General features: G+C 30.2%; 1 protein-coding gene across 1 annotated transcript; it reads left to right on the forward strand.

The window, feature by feature from the left end:
* The first annotated feature begins 4,795 nt into the window (after window positions 1–4,795).
* LOC121116964 (uncharacterized) lies at window positions 4,796–7,781 on the forward strand. Its single transcript, XM_040711283.2, has 2 exons — window positions 4,796–5,125; window positions 5,187–7,781. Exons 1-2 carry the CDS (start codon window positions 5,117–5,119, stop codon window positions 7,068–7,070), a joined length of 1,893 nt encoding a protein of 630 aa, XP_040567217.1. The 5' UTR covers window positions 4,796–5,116; the 3' UTR covers window positions 7,071–7,781.
* The last annotated feature ends 6,953 nt before the right edge of the window (window positions 7,782–14,734 follow it).

Consider the following 14,734-nt stretch of genomic DNA (forward strand, 5'->3'; position numbering starts at 1 on the left):
TGCAAATAAATGTAACAATATTAAATGGTTTAATTAAACCTACTGTTAGTATATGCTATGTTTTTGTGTTTGTATGTCAATGGAATATAATATTAGACTTTAGATATAAAACAACTTGAGTTAAATTTAATTTATTGATGTTCATGACTAGTGTACACGTTTATTTTTTATTCAGTTTTTATTATATTTTAAAATAAAATAAGCTTAGAAATAATCAATATTTACTTCACTTATAATAAATACCTAAAATGGCAAAATTTTATATGTAAATTTTTTTGGGAAAAAATATTAATTTAAGAACCTTAAAATTTTAATATTTATATATTTTTTTAATCACGGGGTTATAAAACATTTTGATGACATTTGCAAGACTGGAAGATCCATGATACCTGGGGATTCTTCTCTTGATAGATATATCTCCCACAGATCACAATATAAACTTTGCTACAAACAAGGCAAAGAATATCCTTCAGATACTGAAACTCTCATAAGATTTTTTAAATATATCCAAAATTATGACCAGAAGATTGAAATTATATGAGTGTGGTTCTAGATAGACTTGCCATAAGAAAGACGCATATGTTTTTTGTAAAACACTTTTTGGCTTTGGTGTATATCTGAAAGGATGTCTCATCCAAAGTTCATAGATAATTTCCCTTAGGGAAATTTCTCTTCAAACTTGAACAAAACAGTATATCTTAAAACCTTTACTTTGTCCTCAGTGAATTTGTGACATGATACCCAGTTGCCATTACTTAAATTACACTTCTTAAATCCAGGTAAAACCATAATTTATGTACAACTTCGTTGCCAGAGTTAAAAAATGCATTGAGTTTGACTAGATATATTTAAAGACATACTAAAAATTTATGACGACAAAATGTAAGAATTCTACAAAAGAATGATTCTCATCACATACAATTGTTAATATGAAACTGAACTCTTTTTTCTTCTTTAATTAGATATATATATATACGTTTGAGGGTATGTCATTTAATTGAGTAAAAAATAATAATGCCCTTGTTTGATCATCGTTCATAATTTCCATGCAAAGTTTTATAGCGAAGACACAAGATAAATAAATAATATTTGAAGGTGAAGCTAATCAATGATTGTAGTTTATAACATTCAGGACATTTTTTGCCTGTTATAATGGAATTTACTATATATGGAAAAAGACACATAACATCCTGACATCTTTAACAGTGTCTATGATGTTTATATTGGACAGTGCTTGCTTCACTATTTCAGCAAATTCATAAGGATCTTTTTAAATGCAATGCTACATTTTCAGAGATTTGAAGATGGGCAAATGAAATTTTTACAATAAAAAATCATCAAAAAATAAGCCAAGGTTTTATTAAAAACAACGGATACCTAAACTCTAAAAATAAAATATTATGATAATTTGTATCTTTTATTTTATCAAAACAACATTTTATTGCAGTCTATTTTGTGAATGATACGGATTTATTTAATTATATTAAACAAACAGCTATAATAACCTTATAAATAAAGAAAAGTTTATCTCTATGTATGTCTGAAAAAAGTCACCGGGTGCATTGCATATAGTGCACCCTGATGTATTTATATTTAAGAAATAAGAATGTAGGCTTATAAATGAAATATTGCAGGCGTGTGCAATGTATAAAAAGAGCACAATTTCTGTTTTGTTTTTGTTATTGATCTCTTTTATATGTATATCATAATTTATATGCATTTACATCATATGTTTACATTGAATGAAGTATAAAAGCTGCTATGTAAAAATGAATTAACTCTCGCAAGAGTTTTGTATCTATGGAGTCCCTTCTTTTTCTTTTTTTTAAATTTGGTGTTAATATTTTTTTTTAGAGGTAAAAATAAAGATTGACTTTTTTATAGTCAAAGTGAAGCCTTTTTTTAACAACAATAATGTTCATGTTTTTTTAAGAAAAAATATTCCCTACTATTTTTAAAAAAGAACTTTTGTTTTATATGGTTTTTTTTTTTTTGGTCATTTATATTAATTGTTAATATATTGACAAATTTTATTATTATTTATTATAAATTAACTCATCGAATTTATGAGCTAGCCCCCCTTAACAAAATCTGGGACGTTTTCTAAATTATTTTAACAACATTTTTCTTATATATTTTTAGTCGAAAAAGTACAGAAGTACCAATACCCATCTTGTTACTGGAATTTTGGTATAGTGACATTATTACTATTTGATATACGCAGAAATGTTTGAAAATATATTTAAGTCTCTTGATATTTTGTATATACTTTCACATACTTCCTCTATCCCTTTTTTTAGGGTTGAAGTCAATTGATACTGAGCTATACATAAATTTTGAAAAACATTTATTCTTGATATTTAATTCTAAATATGAAAAAGAGACAGGTAAGTTAACTAGAAGCAGATATTAAAGTTGTTCCCAAATATGGGGGTTGCAAGATGATTTCCATAGTTTAAATTGACATTACCTTGAGTGGCATCAAAATTTGAATATAATGAATGTACATATTTCTTATGCGTCTCTTCTGGATCATTTTAAAAAGTATTTCACAGAAGATAATGCTCCACCAAAGCATAACTGGAAATGGATTCCTGCGATGAATGAATACTCACTATTGGCTAAAGTAGCTTTAGATTTACCTATACCATTTGGTTCCACTTATTTATCAGGAAAGACCTTTTCCTTATTTACTTATATTAAAAAATAGAGATCACGGCTTAGCGTGGAGGATATTTTCGAGTTGATGTGCCCAAAATTAAAGCTAGAATGGACCATCTTTGATCAATGCACAGTGCACATCTGTCAAATAAAGACCGCAATTCGTGTATAATCCTGATTGCACATCCACAATTTGTAATGTTATTTGTTTGTGAGTATCCATTTTGAGTTAAAAGATAATTGAGAATGTATAAATGATCCTAAGGAATATTTATATTGCTGTATTTCTTGATTGTATTTTTATATCTATGTAGATTTAAAATCTTTATTTTTGATCAATATAGCCAAATAACTTATATTATTTGCATCAAAGTAGAATTTTATAGTGTTAATATATTCCCCTTAAGTCATATATTTGCAAAAAATGCACTAAAAATTATATATTCATCTCTCAATGGGAGTTGTAAGGGTCACCACTTGCCTAGCCACTTATTTTAAGGGTCAAACTCGAAATAGTTAGAGAACTTATAATTTAAAAAATAACTGCCCCAGAAATCCACAATGTTACTCTCCAATTTACAATAATACACTCATTTGCTAAGAAATGCTTATGTTTTACTAGTCTAAATTAAATATTCTTATTTTCTTTTTTAATTTTACGCCCTGAGTTACACACGCTTGTCATTAAAAATGAGTTCTACTAGACAATCAAACACACAAATCCTATAATTGACTCAAATGCGTATAAGAAATATTGGGCTGTATCTATAAGTATATAAGAAAAAAAATTACATTTGGATTTGTACCTTTTCTTGATTTTTGTTGATGATAGTCTTATGAAGACGCAACAAATACGCTGAATAGCTACAATCTATTTTGTAAATAAATAGTATCAATGTTGTATTATTGTTTACATCAAACAGCGTGTCCCATCAGGGCTTTTTTACGCGGGAATGCGTTATGACGAGATCTCCCGAATCGATAAAGTCGAAGGACGATTAAAATAGTCTTGAGAGGAAGCCTGGATGGGATGGGCAACCCCTGATAAAGACAGCGGACTTACTGGACTTTTTAGTTTCCAAAGGGTCACAAGATCACTGTTATGACTTTAATAATATTTTTTACTTTAAAACCGATGAAAATTATTATGATAAAAATAGATTTTTAAATATTTTTATATTATTTGTCTATAAAAATCCAGGTGTTTAGGACAGGCTTAATTTCATATGTACTGTTTTTTTTTCTTACTTTCGATTTTTTGCAAATAAATATTTATTCCCAGGTCGAACCTTAGTTTTTCTTCATTTTAATAGCCTATTTACTGTGTTACCTGATGATAAAGTCATAGTTAGTTAGAAAAATAAGAGAAATTCCATTTTGTTCCAAACTTTTTTTTGCAAGTTACATACAGCTGAATATTTCATTGACATATTTTGGTCAATAAAAAGCATTCTATTCAAAGTTCTTGCATGATTTGACAAGTTGAATAAGTAATGAGGAAAATTAGAAAAAATGACTTCATCTCTGGTTTCATAAGAAATGACATCTTACGTAGCAAAAAATGTATCAGTATGACAAGGAATCCACTTAAGCTAACAAACGCACTTTGCTATATTTTTAAAAGCTTTAATGAGGAATAATTAACTAATATGTTCTGTAATATGTTGTAAATTAATCAGCTGTACTCTTTTTTACATGTATGCTTTGGAGAATTTTGACATATCTAGTGATGAAGTATGTACAAAATTAAATGAAATATTGTGGCTTTGTCAATAATAAAATTATTTGGATATAAGTAACTAGTTCTGAAAGTCAATATTCACAAATCACATATACATATATTGTTAATAATCACGTAAGAATCATTATAATAATAAGTTAAAAATTTTGAAGTGATAAAATCATTTCATGAAGTTTATAAATCTATTTTCAAGTCTTCGATTCTCATAACTAACTAAATAAAATTATCATTCTTCAAACTATAAACAAAATGAGAGTGGTTTTGCATTTTTCTTTTCTTCTATCTTATCGGACGGACAGTGGAATTAACGGAAATTAAGAATATATTTACGCACTCTCATGCCAATCACCGTTTTATATATGACTTAAATATGTTGCTTAAAAAAATTGAGGCAACAATAGAAGCGCGCCTATGCTATACCCTATATGTATTTGAATAAAAAAAAACACAAAGATATGTGGGGATGATATTTTTTTTAGACAAAAAATACCTATAAAACCAGGCAACAACTTTGTTGTATCACTCATTCATCTAGCAAATCAAGTCAAGCAAGGAGTTCAACTTATAAAGTAGAGTCTACATTAATCAACAACATCATATAAATACAATTTCTTAAGATTTAAAAATAAAACAGCAGTTTTTATTTTCTATATCTTAAAAAAACTTCTGTAGACTCTTACAATCTTGATACTCTTGAAGCTTTTTAGTATTAAAATGCTCCGGGTAAGATTTTCAGTCATTTGTTTACTTAAAGAAATATAGAATCGTTTATTTATAAATTTAGGTGACTATTATAAGCTGTTTATTGCTCAACTTTGCATTGGCAATCCCTCATCCATTTGCTGAGCCAGGAAAAAATTGTAATATTGTTAGATCATCTACCAACACTGGACAATGTTTCAATGAACCTGAATGTAACCAACAATGTAATACTGTCAATGAACAACAGTGCTCCACTGTCAATAAACAACAGTGCTCCACTGTAAATGAGCAACAATGCTCAACAGTCAATGAGAACCAGTGTTCTACAGTCAATGAACAGCAGTGCTCCACTGTCAATAAACAACAGTGCTCAACAGTCAATGAGCGAAAATGTAACACTGTCAATGAACGACAATGTAACACTGTCAATAAACAACAGTGTTCTACTGTCAATGAACGTCAATGCTCTACTGTCAATGAACAAAAATGCTCAACGACAACTGAACAACAATGTTCTACCGTCAATGAACGTCAATGCTCCACAGTTAACAAGCAGCAATGCTCTACAGTCAACGAACAACAATGTTCAACCGTTAACGAACAACAATGCTCAACAACTACTGAACGTCAATGCTCGAATGTTAATGAAGTAGTCAATGAGAACAAGTGTACCACCGTCAATGAACGTCAATGCTCTACTGTCAATGAACAACAATGCTCAACAACGACGGAACAACAGTGTTCAACAACAACCGACCAACAATGCTCCACTGTCAATGAACAGCAATGCTCCACCACCACAAGCCAAGAATGTTCCACAGTAAACGAAAGACAATGCTCTACCGTTAACGAACAACAATGCAGAACTGTCAACGAACAACAATGTTCCACTGTCAATGAACAACAATGCTCCACTGTTAACGAACAACAATGCTCCACTACTTACTCTACTGTCAACCGTCAACAATGTTCCACAGTTAATCAACAAAAATGTTCAACTACTTATGAAACAGTTTGTTCCAATGGAGGCTACGGACGATACAAGAGATCTCCTATCTTCTTTGGCAAGAAAAATAAAGGAAACAGAAGAGATGGAAGAACTTATGGTCGTGGAGGCCGTGGAGGATGCCGATCTGTTCCAAGACAACAATGTGTTAACGTACCATCTCAACAATGCAGAAATGTCGCCACTTCCGTTCCAAGACAACAATGCAAAAATGTTCCAAGACAACAATGTAGATCTGTCCCACGTCAAAGCTGTCGCACTAACCCCAGACAAGTTTGCAGTACTATTCCCCGTCAACAATGCTCCAATGTCCCCAAGCAACAATGCCGATCTGTTCCAAAACAACAATGCCGCTCTGTACCAAGACAATCATGCCGATCTGTACCAAGACAATCATGCCGCAGCGTTCCTAAGCAACAATGCAGATCTGTTCCAAGACAGCAATGTACTAATGTTCCACGTCAACAATGCTCCAATGTTCCAAGAACTGTCTCACGTCAACAGTGTACAAATGTTCCCAAACAGCAATGCAGATCTGTTCCAAGACAATCATGCCGTTCCGTTCCCAGACAATCATGCCGCAACGTACCAGAGGAACAATGCAGTAATGTCCCAAGACAATCATGCAGAAGTGTTCCAAAGCAACAATGCAGAAATGTTCCAAGACAACAATGTACCAATGTACCTCGTCAATCATGCAGAAACGTTCCTCAAGAAGTTTGCAACAACGTTCCACGACAAGTATGCAACAATGTCCCAAGACAATCCTGCAGAAATGTTCCTGAACAAGTTTGTAACAATGTGCCAAGACAGTCATGCCGCAGCGTGCCAAGACAATCATGCAGAAATGTTCCAAGACAGTCATGCAAAAACGTTCCTCAGCAAGTTTGCAACAATGTTCCACGACAAAGCTGCAATAATGTTTGCCAAGATGTTTTCTGGTGCAAGGTTTGCAACTAAAAACCTTCCCTTCTATAAGAATCAGTATTTTCCTCATTGCAGTTATCCACACTTTTTAGACATTGCATACACATCTATATAGTATAAGCCAAAAAGAAATATGTTAAGATTTTTTTGGGCATTACTCATTAATTTACTTTTATATAAAAATATATTCCTAATACAAACTGGTAAAACTAAAAAAGTGTAATTTTAAGTATTTATTTAACTATAACTATTCAATGACTGGAATTTTGAAGACATCAGTCCGAGACCTACTGTTTAAACTCAAATTTTTATTGTAGCAAATACGCAGCATACCAAAAAATGCCTTTTGGATAATATTCAACAAAAAAGTGTCAAATTGCAAGTGTTGCTAATTCTAAGTTAATATTCGCATCGGAAAACACACTAAGTTTTTAGAAAATTATTAAACAGTAATTTGAAAAAAAAATTGGAAAACCTTTTGTTCGCGTTATACAACTTCTATAAAACGTTTTCCACCTAACGATATTATTTTCAAGCCAAAAAATAAAGGCTAGAAGGGTTGAACTTAAAACTTTGTTAAATAATGAGATAGAAAAAGTATTAACTAGGAGTAATACAAAATAACTTTTTTTTTAATTAATCATCATTACCGTTCCAACACTTTTCTTTCAATCCAAACAGAAATTATTTCCTGTTGTGTTTTACGAGCCCAATAATTAAATAAATATCTCAGCAATACGAAAATTCATTTGCCATTAATAACTGTTAGTTATGATCATATTCACCTTCCGAGTCCACTTTTTTCCAGATTTATTCCATTCAAAGTCTAGCCAAAATCCAGACTCAATTACTACAACTCTAACTGCATAAAAATAATACAAAAATGAATTCATCACAACATTTATGTATTATAATGAGAGCTCTTCCAAAGCAACTTTGAGCTTCAAAGCCAAATGACTGCGATTTTAAATTCATATATCCCTGATTCTATTGCAAGTTTATATAAATATGGTTCTGAGTGCACGTAAAGTTCGATTCCATGGAAAGTACTACACCTATGCATATGATATAAAAAGCATTAGTAAGAAAATAGAATACTTGATAACTATTATACTTCAAACCCTTGAATTCAAATACTAAAATAGTAATTGGAGAAAAGAATATTGAGTTGTCTCAATGCTTTCCATAATCTATGAAATGAGATTATGAGGCAAATCTCTCTTAGAGCAGAGGAGGGAACTCCTTCGTCATCGTCATCCAGTCGAACGCGTTTCAGGGCAACAATCTCCTGAGATTCCTTGCTTTTCGCTTTGAAGACAGTTCCATACGTCCCTTCGCCAATCTTTTCCAACTTCTCATACTTTTGCATCCTTTAGCTACAACAATAAGGATTAGGCAATAAATGAGTCTCACTACAACTCAAAGGAGTGAGAACTCAAGTCGAAGAAGGCAAGACCTCTTCACTCAAGAATCCCTTACTTAAACATTATTAAGTTTTTATTTATTACATACAAAATATTTTCATAAATTTGATAATTTATATATGACATACTTAAATATTTTTGAAATATTAGTATAATACAAATATGTTACTGATTGCTAAGCTTTATTGATAGATACATTGTTTGAGGAAGTAATTATATTGTAAATATGTATATATACATATAATGTTTAAGAGTTTTTTAGAAACGCTAACCATTAAAATACATACTTAAGCAAAATATTTGTTTTTATTAGTTGTTTTATATTTATATGTTTTAATATCATATTGAAAACTTTTTTACTTGGATATTTTATCGTGAGTGAATTATTGGGCGAAATTTTTTTTTCCAAAAGTCTATTTGCCGAAAGAAATTTTGTTGATGTCCAGTATATTAATATAATTATAGGGTTTTATACTTTAATTCCATTTAAAATGGGGGGTTATATTCTTTACCCCTTTAATGCCCAATTTTTTTAAACCAACTTTTGTATTTCTATCATGTAAAATTTATGTAAAATAATCGAAAGAAGTATAATTTTTGATAGATTATATTTATCATATAGGTAAAGTAGTTTCTATATTTGGTATGTTAGCCAGTTACGACTTACCGGTAGTTGCATAAATACGCGGACTATTTATGGCAGATGATTAAATGTGTAATAAAATTCGTATGACGAATATTTTTTGAAAATTATATAATAGATATTAGATATATTCTGGTATAAAATTTAGTATAATTACTGAATATAACCGCCATCAGCTGCTATGACACCCTCTAAGCGCGCGCGGAAGGCCTTGTACACATTGATGATGTAATGGTCTTCCATGGCTGCCCATTGTTCATTGACGCTGACCTTCAATGAGTACAAATTCGGGTGGGAGGTAGTACAGGCCTTCTTCTCAATTTGCCACTACACACTGTAGTCAAGGGGATTCAAATCAAATGATTGAGGTGGCCAAATGTTTTTGTTCCAAAATGGCATGTTGGCAGCGAGCCAATCCTGAGTCATTCCAGAGGTATGAACAGGTCTTTCAGATCTTTTCCCTCCTTGACTAGCTTCTGGACCTTGAATACAGCATACATTGCAATACTGTGAAAAGTTAATAAAAATTTTAATCAAATTTCTGATGGAGAAACTTGTCGATTGCAGCTTTGAAATAATTTTTAAAATTTACAAAGTATAGATTTTATTTATGACTTAATTGAAGTAGTAAATAATACGTCTCCAAAATTGTCTACAAAATAAGATGGAGTTAAATGGTTCAATTGGAAAAATATATATTCGAATACTTTAGCATTATTAAATGAATAAAAAAATATTAGGTATTTATGTTTTCCCCTGATCATTTTGGAATTGTAAAAATGAAGAAGTGGTCTAATAGTAAAGAAATAATATCGTTAAGGTTATTAAAGAATCGCATTTCATCTTAGGAATTAATAATTTTGATTCTTGAGAATTATTTATGTGAGCAAGTTCTTCTAATATAAGAAAGGAAAGAATATCTAGAAAGAAATATAGCTCATTTTTTTAATTGTGATAACAAGAGGAAAAAATTGCCTAAGGGACTAAGTGAGCACTCTTCAAACCCTTTGCTTACATTAACCTTGTCTACTTTAAATATGTTTGTCTACGCGCTGAATATCCTTCCACCTTGAATCTGTTTTATAACTCGATCATTAATCTTACCTTAAGTAAATTGCCTACATCAAACTTTCCTACCTTAAATATGTTATCTACATCTTATCAAGTTTCTACTGCTAGCTCTCTTCCCTTCTTTAATAATGCCCTGCCTCAAGTGATCTACCTACTCTAAGCTCAACTACTACCTGAAGTATGTTTTCTAATTCAAGCAGTCATCCTACCTTAATCCGGTTGCCTACCTTAAGTCTGTTTCCTGCCTCAAACTCAGCTCCTACCATAAATCAATTTCATGACTCAAGCCTTCTTTCAACCTTTCAACCGTTTTTACCTCAAGCCCCTCTCCTATTTTGAATCCATTTCCTACCTCTAGCCCTCCTATATTAAATCAGCTTTCTTCCATCATCATGAGTTAAATAAAGGTGCTTCAATTGTATTGGATGTTCCTTATGTAAACGTTATTTAAATAGAAAAGTGCTAAAATATGGATGTTTTTAATTTGCATTAGCATACATTTAAAGCAGTCGTGTAAAAATGCATTTGCAGAAACATTAATAAATAGTTATATAACTGTTATCTCGATCCTAAATTTTATTTGTTTAAAAAGAATTCTTATTTGTTTAAAAAGAATTCTTATTTGTTTAAAAAGAATTCTTATTTGTTCAAAAATTAAAATCTGTGTAATACACATTGTGATGAAAGAGACACAAAAACAAAATATCTCCAAATAACTTATCCTATTGCAGAAGTTTATCAAATCACTTTGAACGCTATAAAATCTGAATGTTTAATATTAATTTTCATATTCGATTAAGGAAAGATCGATGACTCACAACTAATATATATTTCATTAAGTTTATAGTGAGGAAGACATAACATCAAACGTATGATTACGAAGAAGTATTTCCCAATAAAATCCAAATTATAATCGTTCATTTCTTGAAATTACTCAAATAAAGGAACTCAAAAATCACTTTCTTCCCGTTACATCCATTTTCTTCTTCCCTTCAACTCCAAATTTAGACTTCATTCCGTCCTTAATGTTGGCAGCTATGTGTATCATACAGGAGTGAGAGAAAAAAACTTGAGTAAAAATAAAAATCTAATATAATGAATTATACAACCCTGAGGACATCAAGAAAATTATGGATGCAGAAACGATTGATGAAATGCGATTCTTTAATTACCTTAATGATATTATTTCTTTACTGTTAGACCACTTCTTCATTTCTCTCAAATGGTTCATCGAACACTTATTACGTTCTTAAAATAAGGAATTGGTCTCTTCCTCATCCTCCAAGGTGCGATTTATGGCATAGATCCCAACTCATATTTTATATTCTTCTCATAAATAATAAAATTATATTCGTCGAAAGCCAGCACAGATATTGATATGAAGGAATTCAAAGGATTTATTTGAAATAATGGAGGGCATTGGGAAAAGAGGGACAAAAAAGTCAAGAATTCGTATTATTATTTGTATTTTAAGTTGTAAATTGAAGTAGACAATAGTCGAAGAAGCTTCTCACTCTTTTACATCGACTGCGAAATTCAAATGAAATAATGAGAAGGAATTCATTCTTCAAACATTTCCATATTAGATGTTTCATTGAAGATTAGCGGCTCAAGGCATTTCTGCATTATTAAATCCTACTATTGATTCGGTAAGATAATATAATTACTTTATCAAAAATGATCATTAATTAAAGTAAAAAAAAAGAAATTAGGATTTTTTTCCTTATCTTGATTTATGTTTAATATTGCTTGTTGAACGACCAAATATGTCAAGAGAAAATTAAATCGGGGACAATATATTTGTTTATTTTAGTTTATGATGTTAGTAAATTTTTGTAATCTTGAGGTAGGATTAACGGGTCCTCTGTTGAACTAATCAAAATAATTTATAAAATAGATGGAAGATGAAGAATATAAATTTTTCATAAATTTTTTGATACAAAAAACCCTTTTAGTATCATTTCTAGTTGACTCGCCACATGTATCTCTAGACAAATCAAAAAAGGATTTTTTGCTTACGTATTTGTCTACAAGGTTAAAGACATTTACTACTATATATAGTAGGATGGGCAGTATAAACACAACATAGTTGTATTTGGTTGGAATGTTGTTCGAATCTTTACTGTTGTAGTACTTGAGTAAATTAAAAAATAAACAAATACGACATCAACTCGACGGAGGATCACTTTTTTTGTTATCAATTAATTATCATTTGATATTCATATTGGAAATTACTCATGGATTGACGAACAAGTATAATAACTTTTTCCATTTGAGTTGTTGTATTGTTTGATTTTATTCAATTTACTTAAAGTACTACAAAAGTAAAGATTTGACTACATTGAACTTCATACTACTGTGTTATGCTTATATAATGGTCATTAAAAATATATAAAATCACCAATTAATTTACCTGTATTACATTTATAGCATATAAACAATACCGATTTATCAAAATATCATTTTAAATCCAGTTCTAAGGTGTATAACATATATAAATGTTATAAATATTATTTTTCGCCCAAATGTCAAAAATTGTTCTTTAAGCAAATTGTCGTTAGACAAAATGTGCATTCGGCAAATTGTCTTTTCAAAACGTCCGTGTAGCAAATTTTTCTTCAGGGAAATGTCCATAAGGCAAATTTCGCTTTGGCGAAATGCCATTTGGTAAAATTTCCTTCAGCAAAAATGTTTTCCTAGAACCAAAATTTAAATAATTGAATTCATCATTTAAAACAGTAGTTGGGAAATACAATATTATTTTTTTTTTGACGGTAGAGGATACATTATTTCTAAATAAACTAGCAATCCCTAGTGATTGGCCTCATAAACTAGTATCGAATTACAATGTTTTTCCCATGAGGAGTTTTGCTCGTGCTGCTCAAAGGGATTTAGTATAGTTTTAATTGGTATTGGGTATTGATGAATATAGGGCATACATTACAGTACTTTATATATGATCACTATCTACGAAACCTCTGTAGCGCACCTTTTTCATTTAGTAACTTAAAAGTTATTATTTATTACTGTCGTGATGCTTTGGATATCAGATAAAGCACTAATTATAATTTTGAGAATCGTAAAAGTAAAGAAATATATTTCTGAACAGCATCAAGTTACCAAAAGTCCTTATTCCTACCCTTTTTTCACGAGGCAGATAATTATTCATTGTTGTCTTAAAGAATACAAGATGTCATTTTTTTTCGAAGACAGCAAGTGTATTTCGTTATAGTGGAGGAGGATACTGGATATTGTAAAGTAATTTGAATTTATTGATTTCAGAAATGAGCATAATAGCTTCTAATTCTTTTCTCAATACATTGATAATACGATTTTTAAAAGCTGATATATATATTTGAAACTTCTTGTTGGCTGTGTTCTATAATTATTGTATAAATAGTAGGAAAATAATATTTTTAAATTTCTACTATTATCTTTTATGACAAGGCATAATTACTGCTTTGAATATGTAAAGTAAATTTTATTATTCCTATATAGATTTTTATTATGAACAGAAATTGAGCTTCATATTCGAGTGAAATAACTGAAATTCATTTTGGAACGTAATTCAAACTTATTTTTTCTTTGACGTAAGAAAAAGGTAAAACATTATCATGTTCTAAAAAAATTCAAACATATGAAGAAGATTATTCGTTGTTTTTCCCCGTCGTGTTTCAGGTCAAGAAAATAAATTTTTTCCAAATTATAAGTTTATTTATGAAATTAAATACAAGTTCATTAGAGTTGTTATGTTTCTTGAATTTTTAATGTGTTTTTTCAAGTAAGATTAGCCTTTTAAATCTAATTCGATTCTATGTATATAATATATAAAGAGTCTAATTATACCAAAAATTAAGTCAAGTATCAAACTAGTCATACTAACTATCTAACTTTGAGATATGATAGATTTCTATTTTTCTGAAAACTAGCCATTTTTGTAAGGAAATCGATAAAAACGAAGCTTCTTTATGCTCTTTAACGTATTTTCCAGCAACTTTTCTTGTTTCACACAATGGTATTTAGTTCTTTAATAAAAAGCTACTAATTTAAAAAATTTAATTAAGAAGATTAATACAGATACTAATAGTCACAAGACCTCATTCTAAGGGGGGAGGTCCTTTATTGTAAGTGCCCTTACATATTATGGCGACGGATTTGGTTACATTTATATTATTTTTTTAAATCCAAAGTATTTCAATGTAAGACTTTAAGGTAATTCAAGTGTTTGAAAATTATAAAAAGAACTATTTCTTTTTTTCAATCATCAATGTTTTTACAAAGGACTACTAAGGAGTTTACATAGTTATCTGATTTGTATTATAAAAAAGGTAAGCTTCTGAGGTTTGGTTGACCTTTATATTTTCTGTTCATCCAACCCTCTAGTAATTAAAGGATAGGCTCAAGATACTTAGAGTCAAGGGAGGTCAGTCATCCTTCTTTTAAGCGCACCAGGCAGATATGACGTCAAAGGGATAAATAAATTTGTGTGGACAAAACGTCGACAGGCAGAACATCGACCAGACTAAGTGTTGATCAACAAAAAGTCGACTAACATAATG

Source organism: Lepeophtheirus salmonis, unplaced genomic scaffold (genome assembly GCF_016086655.4).
Source record: "Lepeophtheirus salmonis unplaced genomic scaffold, UVic_Lsal_1.4 unplaced_contig_427_pilon, whole genome shotgun sequence".
Lineage (NCBI taxonomy): Eukaryota > Metazoa > Arthropoda > Copepoda > Siphonostomatoida > Caligidae > Lepeophtheirus > Lepeophtheirus salmonis.